This window comes from Hemiscyllium ocellatum, chromosome 10, assembly GCF_020745735.1.
Source record: "Hemiscyllium ocellatum isolate sHemOce1 chromosome 10, sHemOce1.pat.X.cur, whole genome shotgun sequence".
Classification (NCBI taxonomy): Eukaryota; Metazoa; Chordata; class Chondrichthyes; order Orectolobiformes; family Hemiscylliidae; genus Hemiscyllium; species Hemiscyllium ocellatum.
Window position 1 is genome coordinate 106,237,418 of NC_083410.1, and position 17,744 is coordinate 106,255,161.

Here is a 17,744-nt window from a genome sequence, read left to right on the forward strand (position 1 = left end):
AAAGGTTATTAAATACGTCAAACGTTTCAATCTCATTGAAACAAAAGACTTTAGCTTCAAACAAACTAAAGACAGAAAATTGATCGCAAGTTTTAAAATTGCACTCAGTAAGTGTGGTCTAGCCCCAAGTGAATTCCGTGTCAAGATCAGGGACAACTGGCTGATTATTCACAGATGCCACAGGGTCATAAGGGAAAATAAAAACCTTGCTAGTCAAGGAAATATGTCTAACCTACAGCACAGTCCAAGGCTCAAACTGCAGAGGTTCTGCTCATCTACCGTTAAGATCAGCTCTGACTTGCACAGCTCAACACTTACAGGAGGAACTGGAGCTAATGAGGGGAGGGAGAGACACCGAATGAGATCAAAAGGGTGAGGGGTAGTGGGAAGAGAAGGGAAATAGTACGCAAGAACAAAAGGGAGAGAGGGTAGGGAAAAAGGGGATGCAAGCAGGCAGGAGAAGGATTGGGGGGAGAAAAGCTGGGGCAATCAATCTTACTTTCATGGCAGTAAGTGCCTGTGAACCCCTCCTTGCAGTCACAAGTGAATTTTCCGCCTGCCTGACTCTCGCATTTCCCATGAGGCCCACAGACATTCGAGGAGATGTAGCGAATCCCTGCAGGCGTACTGTTGGACGCTATGCCAACGGTGCAGCTGTCAATAACTGAAAAACAACAGGAAGCAAAATACTTTCTTAAACGGAATTCTCAGACCCATGTCAATGATCCTGTATGCAAACCATCACACAGTGGGATGTCCAGATGCATGGACAGCTACCGATAATCGGATACCCTGTGGAATTTCTTGAATTTTTTAAAAATAGAGAGCGACCCCAACTTTTGGAAGCTGGCCATCAAATGGGGATTTGTGTTTTGTTACTGGGTAAACCGAGAGGGGAGCCACAATGATTTCTATACGTCCAAAACACACAGCCTCACTCATATATGACAGCAATTACTTTTTAAGTACAAACACTTGAGTTACATAGATCTTCTTGTAACAAAGTGTTAAAACACAGAAGAACAAAACTAGAGAATTGCTATCATACTCTGTGGTGGGTCTGACCTAACACTCCGTCCACATAGAACAAAATGCAAAAACCATGGAACTATTATTAGATGGAACACACAAACAGAGGTGGTTAATGGTTAATCCAGCGTCTGCTCTGAAAATCATGCCCTCTCTCAATGGAGGGACTCAAGATTCCAGAGATGTTGGACAAACATCGAAAAATGTGAGTTTCACTTGGCCAGATCTAAGATGATAACCTCTGAATGTCTGCCAGAAGGGGCACCCAATAATTTAGTCAGAAAAAGGCAAGCACTAAGTCAGGAGTATCAATGCCGTCTCAGAGCTGGGACAACTCTCGTCGATTTATTACCACTCCCCCCGCCGTCCCGGAATAAGAGAAAGTTGCCTGAAGTAGCAATGTACCTTCACAGGGAGTCGTACGGCAGTGGTCTTTCAAATGGGAACAATTTTTCCCTTCATAATCGTCGGGACAGCTGCAGAAGTAATCGTTGGCCAGATTGAAGCATTGAGCTCTGTTCTGACATGGGTTCGGTTCACAGTAATCAATGTCCAGCTGTAAAACATAAAAAGGACAACAATTTTGGAGTTGTGTTCTAACCTAACAGGGATAGATGGGTGATTAAATAGAAGTCAACAGTGCAGAAACACCACTTGAAACCTCCATAGGCCTAAAATCCACAGCTAGAGTGTATTTAATCTCAGCCCACCTTCCACTGAACCCTTATCCCATGTACACTAGCTTCTAGATCTTGACATGGCTTCTCAGAAGCAAAAGCTACATCCCAACTTTCCAAAACAAGGCGGCGGTAGTTTAAAAAAGGTCAGTCCTGTGATTTTCCTGCTAGAAACGACAAAATAAAACGGACTGTCACAGACCCACAAAGTCCCAGTCTGGAGCAATCTCAGAGCAGGGTGAATCAGACGCAGCTTGGGAACTGCAATTAACCTTAATGACCCTGGGACTGGGGGGGGGGGGGGGGGGGTGTAGAAGAGAGAGAGAAAAGAAAACACAACCAGAGATCCTCGCCACGAAAGTGAATTATTTTGCTGCAAACATGCACCAGATTTGGAGACACAACAGGATTACCCTGTTTGTTCTTCATGGTCAACCCCACCCGGAAAAAAACACAGGATGCCTCACACTTGTACAATGCAAATCAGGTGGAATACCAGCACAAAGTCAGGTTAAGATTAGAACAAACAAAACTGGTCTCAAAAAGAGAGACTTGTATTGCTATAAAACTGGAGCCAGAGTTCATCCAGTAATTCTTTCTGCATCCTCTTCCAGAGCACCTGATGAAATTCAAGTGTGGAGCTCAGTGAAAATAGATTAACATCTGATGAGAGGGTTGTGCCCACAGATGTTGAAATTCATTGTTACTATTTTTTGGTGCGGATAGACAAATTTGCAATTCGTGATCTTGCAGATACAGAGGATTTACTGTAAATCCAATGGGCACCTGCAAATAAACTTGCAGGGGCTACAGGGAGCTAAAGGGAAATAGGACTGTTGGATTATTCAAGAATTAGCATGATGGGCTAAACTTTGCCATATTGACTGAACAACAGTTGTTCTGAAGCACTTTACAGCAGGTGAAGATGTTTGGAGCACACGGTTCAGTTCTCCATAGGAAATACCAGGTTTTACTGGCAAGGCCAGTGTATTACCCACTACAAACAGCCTCTCAGAAGGTAGGGCTGAGCCACCTTCAAGTCATTGAGACTTGCAGACCTTTTGATCCAATTTGACCATGCCGACCAGATATCCTAAACTGATCCAGTCCCATTTGCCAGCATTTGGGTCATTCCCTCTGTATCCTTCCTATTCATGGACCTATCCAAATGCCTTAAATGGGCAGCACAGTGGCTCAGTGGTTAGCACTGCTGCCTCACAGCGCCAGTGAACCAGGTTCGTTTCCACCCTCGGGCAACTGTCTGTGTGGAGTTTGCACATTCTCCCTTTGTCTGCGTGGGTTTCCTCCCACAACCCAAAGATGTGTAGGTCAGGTGAATTGGCCATGCTAAATCGCCCATAGTGTCAGGTGCATTAGTCAGAGGGAAATGGGTATAAATGGCATACTCTGAGGGTCAGTGAGGACTTGATGGACCGATTGGCCTGTTTCCACACTGTAGGGAGTCTAATCTGAGCAACTTGTTTGGACATTTCAGAGGACAGTTATCAGTCCGCCTTGTGATTGGAGTTAAGACATTTGGATAAGTACATGGATAAGAAAAGTTTGGAGGGATATGGGCCAGGAGTAGGCAGGTGGGACTAGTTTAGTTTGGGATTATGGTCAGCATGGACTGGTTGGAACGAAGGGTCTGTTTCCGTGCTATATGAATATGACAATGACTACTGCAAACCCCACCTTGTCAAGCAACACTCTCAAAGGTTACTTTGTTTGTGACAGGAAAGAAATTTAAAAAGGACATTGCTTCCAAATTACCATTCAAAACCACTGGCCAAACCTACAGGAGGTCTGAAGGTAACATGGCAAGGTGAAACAGATGGTACGGGGTAGCCCAGTTACTCACTCACACCTGAACCTTACCTGACACAGGTTTCCCGAGAACCCAGCAGGGCACAGACATTGGAATCCATTGACCTCATCCTGGCAGTGACCCCCATTGAGACATGGGCTACTTTCACATTCATTGATGTCCTTCTCACAGTCATCACCAGCAAAACCAGGCAGGCAGCTACAGCGGTAACCATTAACTAAATCCTGAAAAGCAAGAGAATCAAGTCAGGGGCATAACAAACGTCTGTACCTCGGTCCATGTGACAGAGCAGAAATCAGGCCATTCAGCCCATCGAGTCTGCTCTGCTTTTATGAGGGAGTGGAAATGAATTGAACGCTAAACTGGAGTAGATATAATCCATTCAGCACATCAAGTCTGCCCCACTATTCAATACAATCGCGGCTGAACGTGTACCTCAGTGCTATACTCTTGCTCTTACCCATGCTCCTCAACACCTTTAGTGTCTCAAAATCTATTGCCTTCTCAAATATATTCAGTGACTTGGCCTTGAGAGTTTCAAAAGGTTCACCACAAGAAAATGTTTCGTCTCAGTACTAAATTGTCTAAATATCTACAGACTGTAATCCTTTGCTCTTGAGGTTATTCACACTGTACTTGGTCTGTGTTAGATACTCATTGTCCCTGAGCAACTCGCCCAGCGGAAAAACAAGCCAGGTTACATCAGTTGCATTTGATTGGCTGATAAGACACGAGGGTGGTGCAAAACATTTCTCTATTGAATGGAATTAGATTTCAATCACAGTTCTTCAGGCTGCAATTACACGTGGATTGCACAAAACTTAATCCAAAAGGGGCTTTTTTAAAATAAATTCAACTTACATTTTTTTTTAAGATTACTTAGTGTGGAAACAGGCCCTTCGGCCCAACAAGTCCACACCGACCCACCGAAGAGCAACCCACCCAGATCCATTCCCCTACATTTACCCCCTCACCTAACACTACGGGCAATTTAGCATGGCCAATTCACCTGACCTGCACATCTTTGGACTGTGGGAGGAAACCGGAGCACCCAGTGGAAACCCACGCAGACACAGGGAGAATGTGCAAACTCCACACAGACAGTTGCCTGAGGCGGGAATTGAACCTGGGTCTCTGGCGCTGTGAGGCAGCAGTGCTAACCACTGTGGCACCTATTTAAGATGTTGGACATTAACAGCAACACAAGCATGCCACAATTTAATATGATCACAGCAGATCCAATTATGGTCTAGTCTCAGTTTCCCTGCCATGCAGAATTGCACAAAGATTTCTCCTGGGAGACTTGGCGGCGAGTCCCCCACTATAACTGGAGGGCACAGCCAGCAGTCAAAGCTATCTTGTTGAATATTTTTAAGGCAAAGCTAGATTTTTGAACAGTAACGGGATTAAGGGTTATGGTGAGAGTGCAGGTAAGTAGAGCTGCGACCATGAAAAGATCAGCCCATGATTTTATTGAATGGCAGAGCAGGCTCAACGGGCCAGACGGCCTACTCCTGCTCCTAGTTCTTAATTTTTAAAATACTGCCCTTGTTCTAAACTCCCACAAGGGGACACATCCTTTCAGCCTCCACCAATTGCTCAGAGAATAAATCTGTTTTAAAAATAATTTTTGCAAAAAGAGCAAAGGCGTACCTTGCAGCTTCCCCCGTTTTGACACTGCCCGTGGCAATCATTAACATCTGTAAACAAAACAGAAAGAGTTAAAAGCGTCTCTGCATTTACAGCGCGATAATGCGTGCACATTCAGATCGTCCGACAGCATTCGATCCAACTGAAGCCGGCCTTTCGAGAAATAGTTAAAGATTTCACTTTTAGGTGGCTTGAGTCATCAGCAAGTGGCTGCATTACGGTTCAATGACAGATAAAATGGATCAAGCAAGCCACAGCCTAGTGGCATTGTTAATCTAGAGGCAGGTAATGTTCTGAGGACCTGGGTTCAAATCCCACCACGGCAGATGGGAACCGGAGTTCAATTTTTAAAAATCTGGAGTCTAATGTGATCCTGAATCTGTCACCAGTTGTCACAAAAAAAAACCTCTGGTTCACTAATGTCCTTCAGGGAAGGTAACTGCCATCTTTACCTGGTCTGGCCTACATGAGACTCTAGACCTAGAGCAATGTGATTGGCTCATAGCTGCCTTCTGGGCAATTAGGAACGGGCAATTTAAAAAAAAGCTGGCCTAGCCAGAGATGCCCACATCGCGTAAATTATTTTATTTTTTTAAATTAAAAAATCCATTCTGGTACTTCAACTCCTTTCTTAGGAGCCTGCCCACAGATGGCACTCTGTACCATTCATTCTGAAAGTAGCTCTAAGTTTTACCAGCATCAAATGTCCAATCCCCACACAATTACATACCCAAATCACAGTTTTTCCCACTCCATCCAGGCATGCAATCACAGTAGTAGTCACCAATCAGGTTGCGACAGGAGTTGGCATTGACACAAGGCTTTCCCTCACACTCATTGGCATCTGGGAGAGAGAATGGTTTTTGTTTTAAAAGCAAGAGACGTCATTGCGGGGATATAATTGTTCCTGACGGGCAAAAGCCTATTTATGGGGAGGCAGCATGGTTAACCGAAACTTCCGATTCTCCTGCTCCTTGGATGCTGCCTGACCAGCTGTGCTTTTCCAGCCCCACACTCTTGGCTCTAATCTCCAGCATTTGCAGTACCCACTTTCACTGAGTGTAGTTAATGCCACTTGTCTAATAATCCTGGGTTAAAATACAAGGAGCTCTGAATCAAACTTCATCCTGACAGGTGCAAACAGAACTCCAAACAAATAAAAAAATCTGGAATGAAAAGCTGGCCTGAAGTCAACTATAGTCAAATATCATAAAAACATCTGGATCACTTTCTTTTAGGGAAGAAAACTTGCTGATCAGATTCTGTCTGACCTATATGTGACTCCAGACCCATAGCAACATAGCTGACTCTGAACTGCCCTCTGGGCAATTCAAGTCGAGTGTGGGGTGCTGGAAAAGCACAAGTCAGGCAGCATCCAAAGGGGAGAATCGTCATTTCAGGCACAAGCCCTTTATCAGGAACGCTGGGCAATTAGACATGGGCGATAGGTGCTGGCCTAGTCAGTGACACACTCATCCTGTGTGGAGTTTAAATAATGGTCTTCAGCTAAAGAGCGAGTGTCTGAGGATGTTATATCTCAGCTCTGATGGGTTTCATGGTCAGTGATCACAGGGTGAAAGTTTAGGATCCTCAATTCAAGCCAAGAGGTCTTGGGAGTAAAGGCAGCTCAGGTCAGGCTTGTATCTGTTGGAGTTCAGATAAGCAGCAGATTCTGGATTGGACAGATGGGTACTTCCTTATCTGGGAATATTGAGGATTAAAGGGTCGTCCATCTTAAACAAAAGGGAGGCAAAAACATTTATTGCTGCAGTGTTCTTTAGGAACATCCTTCCCAAAAAAGCAGCGGAAGTCATGGAATTTTAAGACAGAGGTGGAAACATTCTTAAAAAAAAGTAATAACTGCAGATGCTGGAAATCAAATAAATACCCCTGAAATTGCTGGAAAAGCTCAGCAGGTCTGGCAGCATCTGTGGAGAGAAATCAGAGTTAACATTTCAGGTCGAGTGACCCTTCCCCAGAAGAGTGTTAACTCTGATTTCCCTCCACAGATACTGCCAGATCTGAGCTTTTCCAGCCTTTTGTGGAAAGTGTCTTGCTAAGTAAAAGGTTAAAACCGGGAGTGGGTGGGTTGGTGGGAGCGTGGAATTTGTTACAGTCCGATCAGTCATGATTTGCTAAAAGACAGACTAGGTTTGGGGGTAGGGCCAAATGGCCAACGTCTGGCTCCTTCATTCCACGTTTGTTGTCACGCTATCAGTCAAGTCCTCAGACATTCAGAAAGGACGGAAGGCAACTCTAAACCGAACGAAGACTCTGCTTCGGCTCTCTGAAAGCCGATGGCCACTGCGACAGGAACTTGCAATCAGATCCTGAAGGAAGACCAAGAGGAAGACACTGTGGGCGACACGGTGGTAGAGGGTGACATGGTGGCACAGTGGTTAGCACTGCTGCCTCAGTGCCAGAGACCGAGGTTCAATTCCCACCTCAGGCAACTGACTGTGCAAACTCCACACATTCTCCCCGTGTCTGCGTGGGTTTCCTCCGGGTGCTCCTGTTTCCTCCCACAGTCCAAAGATGTGCAGGTCAGATGAACTGGCCACGCTAAATTGCCCGTAGTGTTAGGTGAAGGGGTAAATATAGGGGAATGGGTCTGGGTAGGTTGCTCTTCGGAGGGTCGGTAAGGACTTGTTGGGCCGAAGGGCCTGTTTCCACACTAAGTAATTTAATCTAAGAAATTCACTTTGTCTAAAAAGGCAAGATGCAGTGTAGTCACCGATACACGCCTAGCTGCCACTAACAGCAAGAAAAGCAGGATTAAACAGAGAAATAAAAGAGTTAATCAAGCATTTCCAATGTCCAATGAGAGGCTGGTTGCTCCCTGCTGTAGTCAGGCAGATTATCGGGCTGCAGAAAGAATGCTTCGAGAGATCATCTCCACGTCGAAAAATCAGTCTGCAAGGCAGCTCGGCTCCGGGGTGGGGGGGCTGAAAAGATTGACAAAGGTATGGTGTCTTTCTCCAAGAGCAAACTTTGCTCTATGCCTGCCATATGTGCAGTCCACACATCCCTACAGCCATTCAGCCCATCGAGGCCACACTAGCCCGAAGAGCATCCCAAGCAGACCCAAACCACCTACCCTATCCCTGTAATCCTGCATTTCCCACGGCAAACCCACCTAATCTGCGCATCTCTGGACTGTGGGAGGAAACCCAGACAGACACAGGGTGCCCGTGTGGAGTCTGCACAGAGGGTGGGATCAAACCTGGGTCCCTGGCGCTGAGACAGCAGCACTAACTGCTGAGCCACCATGCTGCCCCCAATCCTGCTCCACCCCCATGCCTTTTGTTAGGAGCACGATGTGCTGACAATGCTCATGAGCAGGACTTTGAAAGGGACGTTAAAAGGGGAGAAACTGCACTGGCTGATGGTGTTTTACTGCCAGCTCACCACCTGAAAAACCCCACAACTATGTCAGATAGAATTACCTAGCTGGCACGTTTTGCCAGTCCATTGTTGTGGGCAAACACATTTGAAGCCATCGACCAAATCCTGGCATGTGCCACCATGGGCACAAGGGTTCGGAGCACAGTCATTGATATCTGTTCAAAATGGCAAAAAGAATTGAGTGAACCTCAGAAAGCATCTCTAGAAACTGTACTGACATTGAACGTGCCCAGTCTGATTACCTTCCCAACACTGGTCTGTGATGCTAGTATATAGAGTCATACAGCACAGAAACAGATCCTTCCAGTCCATGCTGACCATAATCCTAAACTAAACTAGTCCCACCTGCCTGCTCCTGGTCCAGCTCCCTCCAAACCTTTCCTATTCATGTATTTATCCAAATGTCTTCCAACCTCAAAAACATTTGCGTCCCCCCATGGCCTTTTTCTGTCAGTCTCCTCTCAGCTTATCCCCTAGTCTTGAAACTCCCCATCCAAAGGGAAAAGACAACGGCCATTAACACACACTGTTGGAGCAACGGCCTGCCACAGTCTGTTGCCATCCCCTGCATGCGGTCCCACCTCACCTTCCACACAAGAGAATCGAGATACTCACCGATGTTACAAGTCGGGCCTGTCCAACCAGGAGCACAGAGGCATTCAAACCCCACGGCGGTTTCAGAACAGCTTCCCCCATGATGACAGGGGTCAGAGATACAGGCATGTTCAGCTGGAGAGCAAAAGACAACACCCATAAGCAAATCCTTGCAATCCCAACCCATTCTGATCACTTACTCCCTAAACTCTCCTCCTCCTTTCTCAACGGCGGTCAAGTCTTTAGAATTCCCCAAATCTGTTCCCATTAGCTGTCCTTGATTTCAGAGGCAAGAAAAACACAGTTTTGCATCCAAGCTGACCTGATCAATGCACTGTGACTACTACTACCTTGACCCACAGCAAACTGCGGGAATGCAGTTTTAACTACTTGCTTGAGAAGTCGAGCAACAGAACATGTTTTAATAGACAGTTAAAAACAAAGTAACAAGCTCTGCTAGTGCCTTGATCAAACCGGTCAATCTTTGGACTGGAACTTCCTTACAAACCAAATACCGCAAGGAGGGCCAAAAGATTTCATCCCTGCAAGTATTTGCAGACCTACAATAAATTGGTAATGGGCCAGTAACAAAAACAATATACTGTAAAGAGGGGCAGATAGATAGCTAACCAGAACAAATTCCTTTTGCTATAGGTCATGTGGCAATTTTCTTGTTAGGAAGAGAGATGTATTTTCTACACTAAATGCGATATCTTAAGAAAACATTTATTATGGAAAGGCAGGGTTATGTATGACAATCAAATGAATCTAAACGGGGCTTGGGGGTGGGGGGGTGAATTTTTCTGAGCAATTGCATTATTTTGTCTAGTTTTTTCCACAAATGGTCAGTAAGTCAAAAAAGTTGAACGTTGTCAGGAGGGAAACATGCTTTTCACTTTGCGCCCATCAGGACAAATGACAGAATGCCAAGTTTCAAGACTAGCACTACAATTTACACTTCAAGAGATGACTGAGTGGCGAACTGACTAATATGCAGCTTCAGCCAAGGAACATAGGCTCCCACACAACTGAATAATGTCACGTATGAATTTCTGGTCTAGTTCAATGACGGATAGAATCCCTGCAGGGTGGAAAGCAGGCCATTCAGCCCATCTAGTCTTTTTCCCCCAGTGAAGGGGAGTCCAAAACTTGAGGGCATAGGTTTAAGGTGACAGGAGGACAGATTTAAAGGGATCTGCCCTTTAAATCTTTTCCTGCAGAGGGTGGTGCTTGTATGGAATGAGCTGCCAGAGGAAGTGGTGGAGGCTGGTACAGTTACAGCATTTAAAAAGGCATCTGGATGGGTATGTGAATCGGAAGGGTTTAAAAAGGTTATGAGCCAAATGAGATGGGATTAATTCAGGATATCTGGTCGGAATGGGCAAGTTGGACTGAAGGGTCTGTTTCCGTGCTGTACATCTGTGACTTCCAAGATGTTCAGCGGTTGCAAAAGATGCTACCTAACTGTAAATGTCTTTCAGAGGCTTTTCTGGACTATCCGGGACATTCAAGAGGGCGTTCGATTATTTGGATAGAAATTTTGCGCCAGGGAACGGGAACAAAGCAGGAGACTGGCATCGTGTAATGAAGCTTATCTGCTGGAGGTACGGTGGACTGAGTGGCCTCTAGCTGAGCTGTAGAAATCGAGTGAACCTCTGATGTCTACACTCCTGTAGGATGATCCAGCCATCCTGACTCTCACAGAAGGGTGCTAACTATTACAAAAGAGCAAGACGGAAAGCGCGATACTATCATTTAATGTACCGTTGAAATGGGTAGCGTGCAGATACACGAGGGAACGCAAAATCAACATTTGAAGGGGTGGACAAAGAATAAAAAGACCAGTGGACTGGGCTTGAAGAGCTCACAAGGGATACTAGCATGGGCTGGACGGGCCGAAAGGTCTGCTTGCATGCAGCAAGTTCACCTCTGCACTCACCTATTTCACAGTTTTGTCCTGAATAACCATCAGAGCAGGTACAATGGTATTTGTCAGGACCGGTGTTGCTGCACGTTCCATCATTCAGACAAGGCTGGTGTGTTCCACAGTAATTTAAATCTGAAATGCACCAGGGACACAGTTTCACTAGAAACCTACCAGCTTACATTTACAAAACAAAACAAGCAGGCATTCAGAGAGAAAAAAAGCTTCGAAAGAAACAGATCAGATAGCAACCAAAGAGGACAGATTGATTTGGGGGGGTGCAGATTAGTCGGTACTCCAATCATTAACCTTTAATCCTTCGTTGCTAACTCCTCTGCCAACGGAGGATTTTGTTTAACAATGGCCTGTTCTTTAATCCAATGTTCCTCTACGTTTTGGAAATCAAGATCCTGCACCCCAGGGAAAGATCTTCGGGGTATAAAAGCAAACTTTACTCGTCTGCAATTTAATAGTTGGAGCAAGTTACTACAGATGCTGGAGTCTATACTGAAAACAAAACAAAAAAATGCTGGAGAGATCACAGTGGGTCAGACACCATCCACAGACACTGCCTGACCTGCTGGGATCTCCAGCATTTTTTTTTGTTTTCAGTAAAATCTAATAGTCACACACTTCACACCAAATCCAAATTCTCCCATTTGTAGTTGGATCATTAGCAACTCAGTAATATATCTATGGAGCTTAAACTTACCTTTGTTGCATAGCTGCCCACCCCAGTTAGTTTCACAGAGACACTGCCATGGTCCAATGCATGTTCCATGGACACATCCTGGGTGAGGAATGCATTTATCACAATACAAGCCTTGCCAACCATATTGGCACCTGTCAACAACAGAGAAAAAAAAACATTTTTAAAAAGTTACAAAGCCCAACAATCCCTCAATGTTTTCTTTTGCAGAACAGTTTCCAAAAACAAAGTTTGCTCCCCTCCCGCATGCTTTGTTTATTGATGTCACTTGTTATTAAATAAGTATTAATGCAGAATTTCCAAGCTCCGAGGCCAATTTTCATACAAAAAAGTGTGACTACTCCATGGTTTGACGAAGTACAATCACTTTATTTTCAGTCAGAGGGTGTGCATGCAAGCACCTATGTCTGTGAGTCAACATTTTCCTTGTAATAGACTGCGTGTACTCTGATCAAGACTAAATAATTTAACATTCCAGTTTTTTTTGCTTTAAAAAACGCCTCAGCCAGTCTTCAGCTTCCAAGAAAACATCAAGCAGAAGAAAAGCAAAACCCCCCCTCTCTCACTGGCATGCTGGTCATTTCTGAGCAATAAGAACTAGCCTACATTCAGTCACTTCCTGTGACCCTGAAGTGACTGCTGGAAAGTAATTTATTTCTTAACGCTGATCCGTCCCAACAGTTAAGGTTAAAGCAATCAGACTGTTGTATTTTGGTAGCTGTCTTTCATTTGAATCCTTCTTTTTCCCATACTCTGTGGCATGCCCTCCCTCTGCATTTCTCTTCCCAGTGCATGAGCGCAATTGGGAGGGGGTGGGGGCTGTGGACTTGGTGGGGAAGGGACCAAAGTCACTCTGAAACCGAGCTGCAAACAGTTGCAATTGAATGCCGGATCCCAGTTTAAATGTTACAAACGCCAACTGCAAGAGATAGTTAAGGCTGCAGCATGCACACGCTAAATCACAGACAAGGTGTACAGTCCGGGCCTAAGGAAGCAACTTGCAAAATGCCAGAGAAATCTTTAGCTCTAATTAGGTAATTGGCACCTAAAAGCAAGGTCACTTTTTTGACACCCATCTTACTTGCCCAGAGATAAGGGGCAAGCTTTCCAAACGGTCCATAACTTTACCCGTTCAGTCCCATCCCAACGTACAGTCCAGTCTGTGCTCAATTTGCAGGACAGGAAAAAAAATTAAATCATTCCAGTTTAAAGCATTTTTAAGAAAGTTCCCACGACATTAGATGGAAGCCTAAGAGTGCCTCCACCCACAGCATGTTAATTCACTTGTGTTTAAAAGCTAATCCTGTGGGAAACAAGTGATCTGTAAAGACACAGTGAGTCGACATGGGATCAACGATTAAGTGGCAAGGACCAATTAACCCAAAGCTGCTAATAAATCAGAAATAAACCTGCCTACACAAGTTAAATAGGTATCAGTCCTTCCTCCCCAATAAATACTTCTGAACAGCTCATTACAGGAATTTAAAAAACAAATCAATTTGTTAACTTTCAGTAGCAAAACTTCTGCAAAACACTAATTTAAGCCTGCACTCGCTTGCTTTAAATGAGCTTTGGACTATTAAATGTTTATAGTCTCAAATAGTTAACTTTCCCTTTCCACAGAAAAAGCTAAAATCCCTCTGGAGAGCATTCCTTGCTGGATATTGTCAAAAATAAAATCAGTGCAATCTTTTAAGAGGTCAGTGTCCAGTATAATCTCTCATTCTATTAATGAAAGTGACTTCTTTATAAAAGCAGGGTGGGAGGAGGAGGAGAACAGATTATTGCTTCAAGCTAAAAAACTTTCACTATTTAGCTCAGCAGCCACTTTAAAGTCTCAACAAATTAAAAACAAGCGGGGTGGGGGGGAAGGAAATGCACCCTTCTGAAAGGAAAACAATGACTCCACATCGGGTATTAATCATGAGTAACCCCCACCACAAAGAATTGTCCTCTGTGGTATTGTCCCCTCGTAGGTTTCTCACGGACTACCACATTTGCACAGATGCAGAATCTTCGCTGTCCCCAACAGAAACAAGAGTTGGAGCTAGCAGAGGCCACAAGCAACTCTGGCATTTTTTATTATTAAGTGGCTCCACTAGTAACAGTATTACAAGAGAGCCAAAATGCAAATGTTTTCAGATTGAGCACAAACCCAACCAGATGGGTATTGGAACACTAGGAAGCCGGTTATAGTTTATGTTAAAAAAAACCCACGAAAGTAGACATTTCAGGCAATGCTCCGGAATCCACAAATCTTGGCACTGCAGGACTGGGTTTCTCAGACTGCCTTCGCTCTCCTCTAACTTACAGATAAGTCAACCAGCTGTGGCAGAAAATGAAGAGCCTATTGTAAAAGGCAGGGAACTGCACATCTATGCAAATCAACTGTGGGAAACATTGCACCTTAAGGAAAGAGTCAACAGTGCATGCCGAGACAATGAGTGAGAGGTGAGCTTTATGGAGGGGGGTGGGGGAGTAGGAGAGGGAGGGAGGAAGAGAGGGAAGGAGGGGGAAGGAGAGGGAGGGAGGGAGGAAGAAAGAGGGAGAAAACTTCCTCCACTGGTTCGATTGATATAATCCCTGCTTGACACGTTTATTTTGATGACAACAGTATAAATTTATGCCCTGCCTCTCCTGATACCGATCTTGACATTGAAACTCGGGAGAGTCATCAACAAGAGCTCTCTCTCAAACCAGACAGACATTAACCAAAGGCAAAAAAAAATTAATTGAGGGGAATTTAAGGATTCAATTTAGGCACAAATCTAGTCAGTTAACTTCCACATGGTTAAAAGCCTGCTGTCCACTCATCAGTAATATTCGCAAGACAGGGGAGACAGGTTATAAATGGTCTCTGGGGAAAGTGTGTCTTCACGGACAAAAATTAAACAAAGCAGAGTCTTAAGCCATTTGTACAACCCTACCGTTGGAAACGGAGGGTGCTTTATTTGAGCAACTCCCCAACCATCTCTTGCTAGCATCAGCCTTAAAAATAAAATTCTGTTTTTCTACTTCCTAAAGTTTAATTTGCGAATAAGCCAAGCACAACCAAAATATTACAGAACGAAAGAAAAAGGGTAGCATTCGTTATTCGAGATGTTCACCATTAACCTCTCGAGTGCAGCAAAGGGGAAAAGAGGCCACTGACTAATCCTGTTTTAAAGGAGCCTTTGGCTCTCCATTTAAAGTTGGCATTCATTTACTGGTTGGAGCAGGGGGCTGCATGGGAGACAAAGGAAAATGGAGGGCCGTTCGGAGCAGACGGTCACGGAAAGAAAAAGATTTGACTGGCTTTACAGTGCAAGAGCTACAATCAGTACCAGGTCAAACACTGGCAATCCTGCGTCCCCCTCTCCAGACTAAATCACCTCAGCCCGCTTTGCTCCGTTTATCACTTGGATTCCAAGTATCCACATTCGCTAAATAAATGCAACAAATGTCGTGGCGAGAGTCTGCGCTTATCGCTTCCTTCAAGCTCGGGAAGGCAAGTGGTTAGGAACTGGAGGCAGCCATTTGGCCCTGCCACACTGCTCTGCCATTCAACAAAGCCACAGTTGATCTGACATCCCTCACGCCAACTTCCCTGCCTTTGAGCCTCTATTCCCTGTTTCAAAAATCTCACAGCATTAAACATATAACAGGACTCTGCCGCCACAGCTCTGTGGCACGGAGTTCCAATGGCTCTCAAACCTCAGAAAATTCTTCCCTCACTTTTAAAATGAGATGATGAGGTCACCTCTTGTCCTAAACTCCAGTGGGCAGACTCCCAACCGGTCCAACCCTTGTTCACAAGACGATCCCTCCCTACCAGGGATCAAATTTTCTCTGAACCTCCAATGAAATTGTATGTTTTTTTGTTTATTTGGTAGCATGGTAGCACAGCTGCCTCAATGCCAGGGACCTGGGTTCGATTCCAGCCTCAGGCCACTGTCTGTGTGGAGTTTGCACATCCTCCCCATGCCTGCGTGGGTTTCCCCCAGGGTGCTCCAGTTTCCTCCCATGGTCCGAAGACGTGGTTATGTGAATTGGCCATGCTAAATTGCCCATAGTGTTCAGGGATGTGTAGATTAGGGGTATGTCAGGGGAAATGTAGAGCAATAGGGTAGGGGAATGGGTCTGGGTGAGATACTCAGGGTCAGTGTGGACTTGTTGGGCCTAATTGCCTGTTTCCACACTGTAGGGATTCTATCCTTTGAAAGCTCCTCTCACTCCTCCAGATGTGGCCTCACTTATACCGATGTAGTTAAGACTTCCCTGTCCCTATTCATCTGTTTCTTTGTGTCAAACCCATTCTAGGAGGATAAGTCACCTTGGAGCGCAGGTTCATAGCTCCTTGAAAGTAGAGTTGCAGGCAGATAGAATGGTGAAGGCGGTGTTTGGTATGCTTGCTTTTGTTGGTCAGGAGTTGGAGGTCACTTTTGCAATTCTGGTCTCCTTCCTATAGGAAGGATGTTGTGAAACTTGAAAGGGTTCAGAAATGATTTACAAGGATGTTGCCAGATTTAGAAGGTTTGAACTATAGAGAGAGATTGAATAGGCTGAATGTCGGGGGCTGAGTGTTGACCTTGTAGAGGTTTACAAAATCATGAGGGGCATGGATAGGATAAACAAAGTCTTTTCCCTGGGGGTGGGGGAGTCCAGAACTAGAGGGCATAGGTTTGGGGTGAGGGGGGAAAAGATATGAGGCCCCTAAGGGGCAACTTTTTCACGCAGAGGGTGGTACATGTATGGAATGAGTTGCCAGAGGAAATGGAGGAGGCTGGTATATTACAATATTTAAAAGGCATCTGAATGGGTATTTGGATAGGAAAGACTTAGAGGCATATGGGTCAGCTGCTGGCAAGTGGTACTAGAATGGTTACGAGTTGGACCAAAGGATCTGTTTCCATGCTGTATGTGAATGACTATGACTAAACGTTTCTCTGAAACTATGGTTGAATTGCATAGTTTTCTTCTATAAAATGTCTGAATGATGCCCCATTCCTCCTCCTCCTCCCCTCCCCCCAAAGTATAGCAATGCAACCTTTGACCGGCCAATCATCAAGGCTGGTGGGCAGCAATTCTCTCATTCACTCTTCAATAAATTGGAATAGAAATGCTTTTAATCTTTCACACCCATATTCCTCACTAGAACTGGGAGTGAGCCCTTCAAAGACTGCCTTGTTATCAAAACTGCAATTACAGGTTGAAATGAATATTTTTAAGGTGAAAGCAGAAGGATTTAACAAAGATACAAGGGGCAACTTTTCTTTTAAAAAGTGGTTTGAGTGAGGAATGAACTTCCAGAGGAAGTGATGGATGTAGGTACAGTTACAATGTTTAAAAGACATTTGGATAAGGACAGGAATACGAAATGTTTTGAGGGATATGGGACAAACGCAGGAAGGTGGGACTAGTTTATTTTGGGATAATGGCTGGCATGGACTGGCTGGACTGAAGGGTCTGTTTCCATGCTGTAGGATTCCATCCTGCATTTCATGAGTCTACACAGAATCATATCTCCAAGACAAAACTGCAACCCGGGAATTGGAACAAAACGAGGTTAGAATTAATTTGAGGAGGAGATAAATCCAAAATTGCTTCCCAGCTTGAGATAATCAATAAAAGTCATGACACCAGATGTGGCAATGGGAAACTGGTGCATTCAGCTGTTGAACATTAGTGGTAGGCTAATGACCTCAGTCCTGTATATTCCTGTCACTGAGTAATATTTTCTTTTCAAGCAGCACCAGTTTTATTATGAAGAACTTGTATTACAACTTTTCACATCCAGAAGATGTTGCAAAAGTTCTTTTCGTGTGCTGCCAATAAGCTATTTTTGAAATGCAGTCACCGTTTTGTACACAAACACTGCAGCCAATTCGCTTAAAGCAAGGTGCTAAGATAGCAAGCAGTTAGTGATGCTGGCTCAGGAACAAAAGCTGC

General features: G+C 44.7%; 1 protein-coding gene across 1 annotated transcript in view; it reads right to left on the bottom strand.

Moving 5' to 3' along the window:
- The window catches only part of jag1b (jagged canonical Notch ligand 1b), a 59,595-nt gene that overhangs the window by 17,657 nt on the left and 24,194 nt on the right, over positions 1 to 17,744 (bottom strand). Inside the window, exons 6-14 of the mRNA XM_060831840.1 lie at positions 11,820 to 11,950; positions 11,123 to 11,242; positions 9,205 to 9,318; positions 8,631 to 8,744; positions 5,915 to 6,028; positions 5,188 to 5,234; positions 3,585 to 3,758; positions 1,435 to 1,585; positions 500 to 664 (exon numbers count right to left, since the gene is read on the bottom strand). Of these exons, the coding sequence (XP_060687823.1) occupies positions 500 to 664; positions 1,435 to 1,585; positions 3,585 to 3,758; positions 5,188 to 5,234; positions 5,915 to 6,028; positions 8,631 to 8,744; positions 9,205 to 9,318; positions 11,123 to 11,242; positions 11,820 to 11,950 (1,130 nt within the window). The remainder of the gene's footprint in view (positions 1 to 499; positions 665 to 1,434; positions 1,586 to 3,584; positions 3,759 to 5,187; positions 5,235 to 5,914; positions 6,029 to 8,630; positions 8,745 to 9,204; positions 9,319 to 11,122; positions 11,243 to 11,819; positions 11,951 to 17,744) is intronic.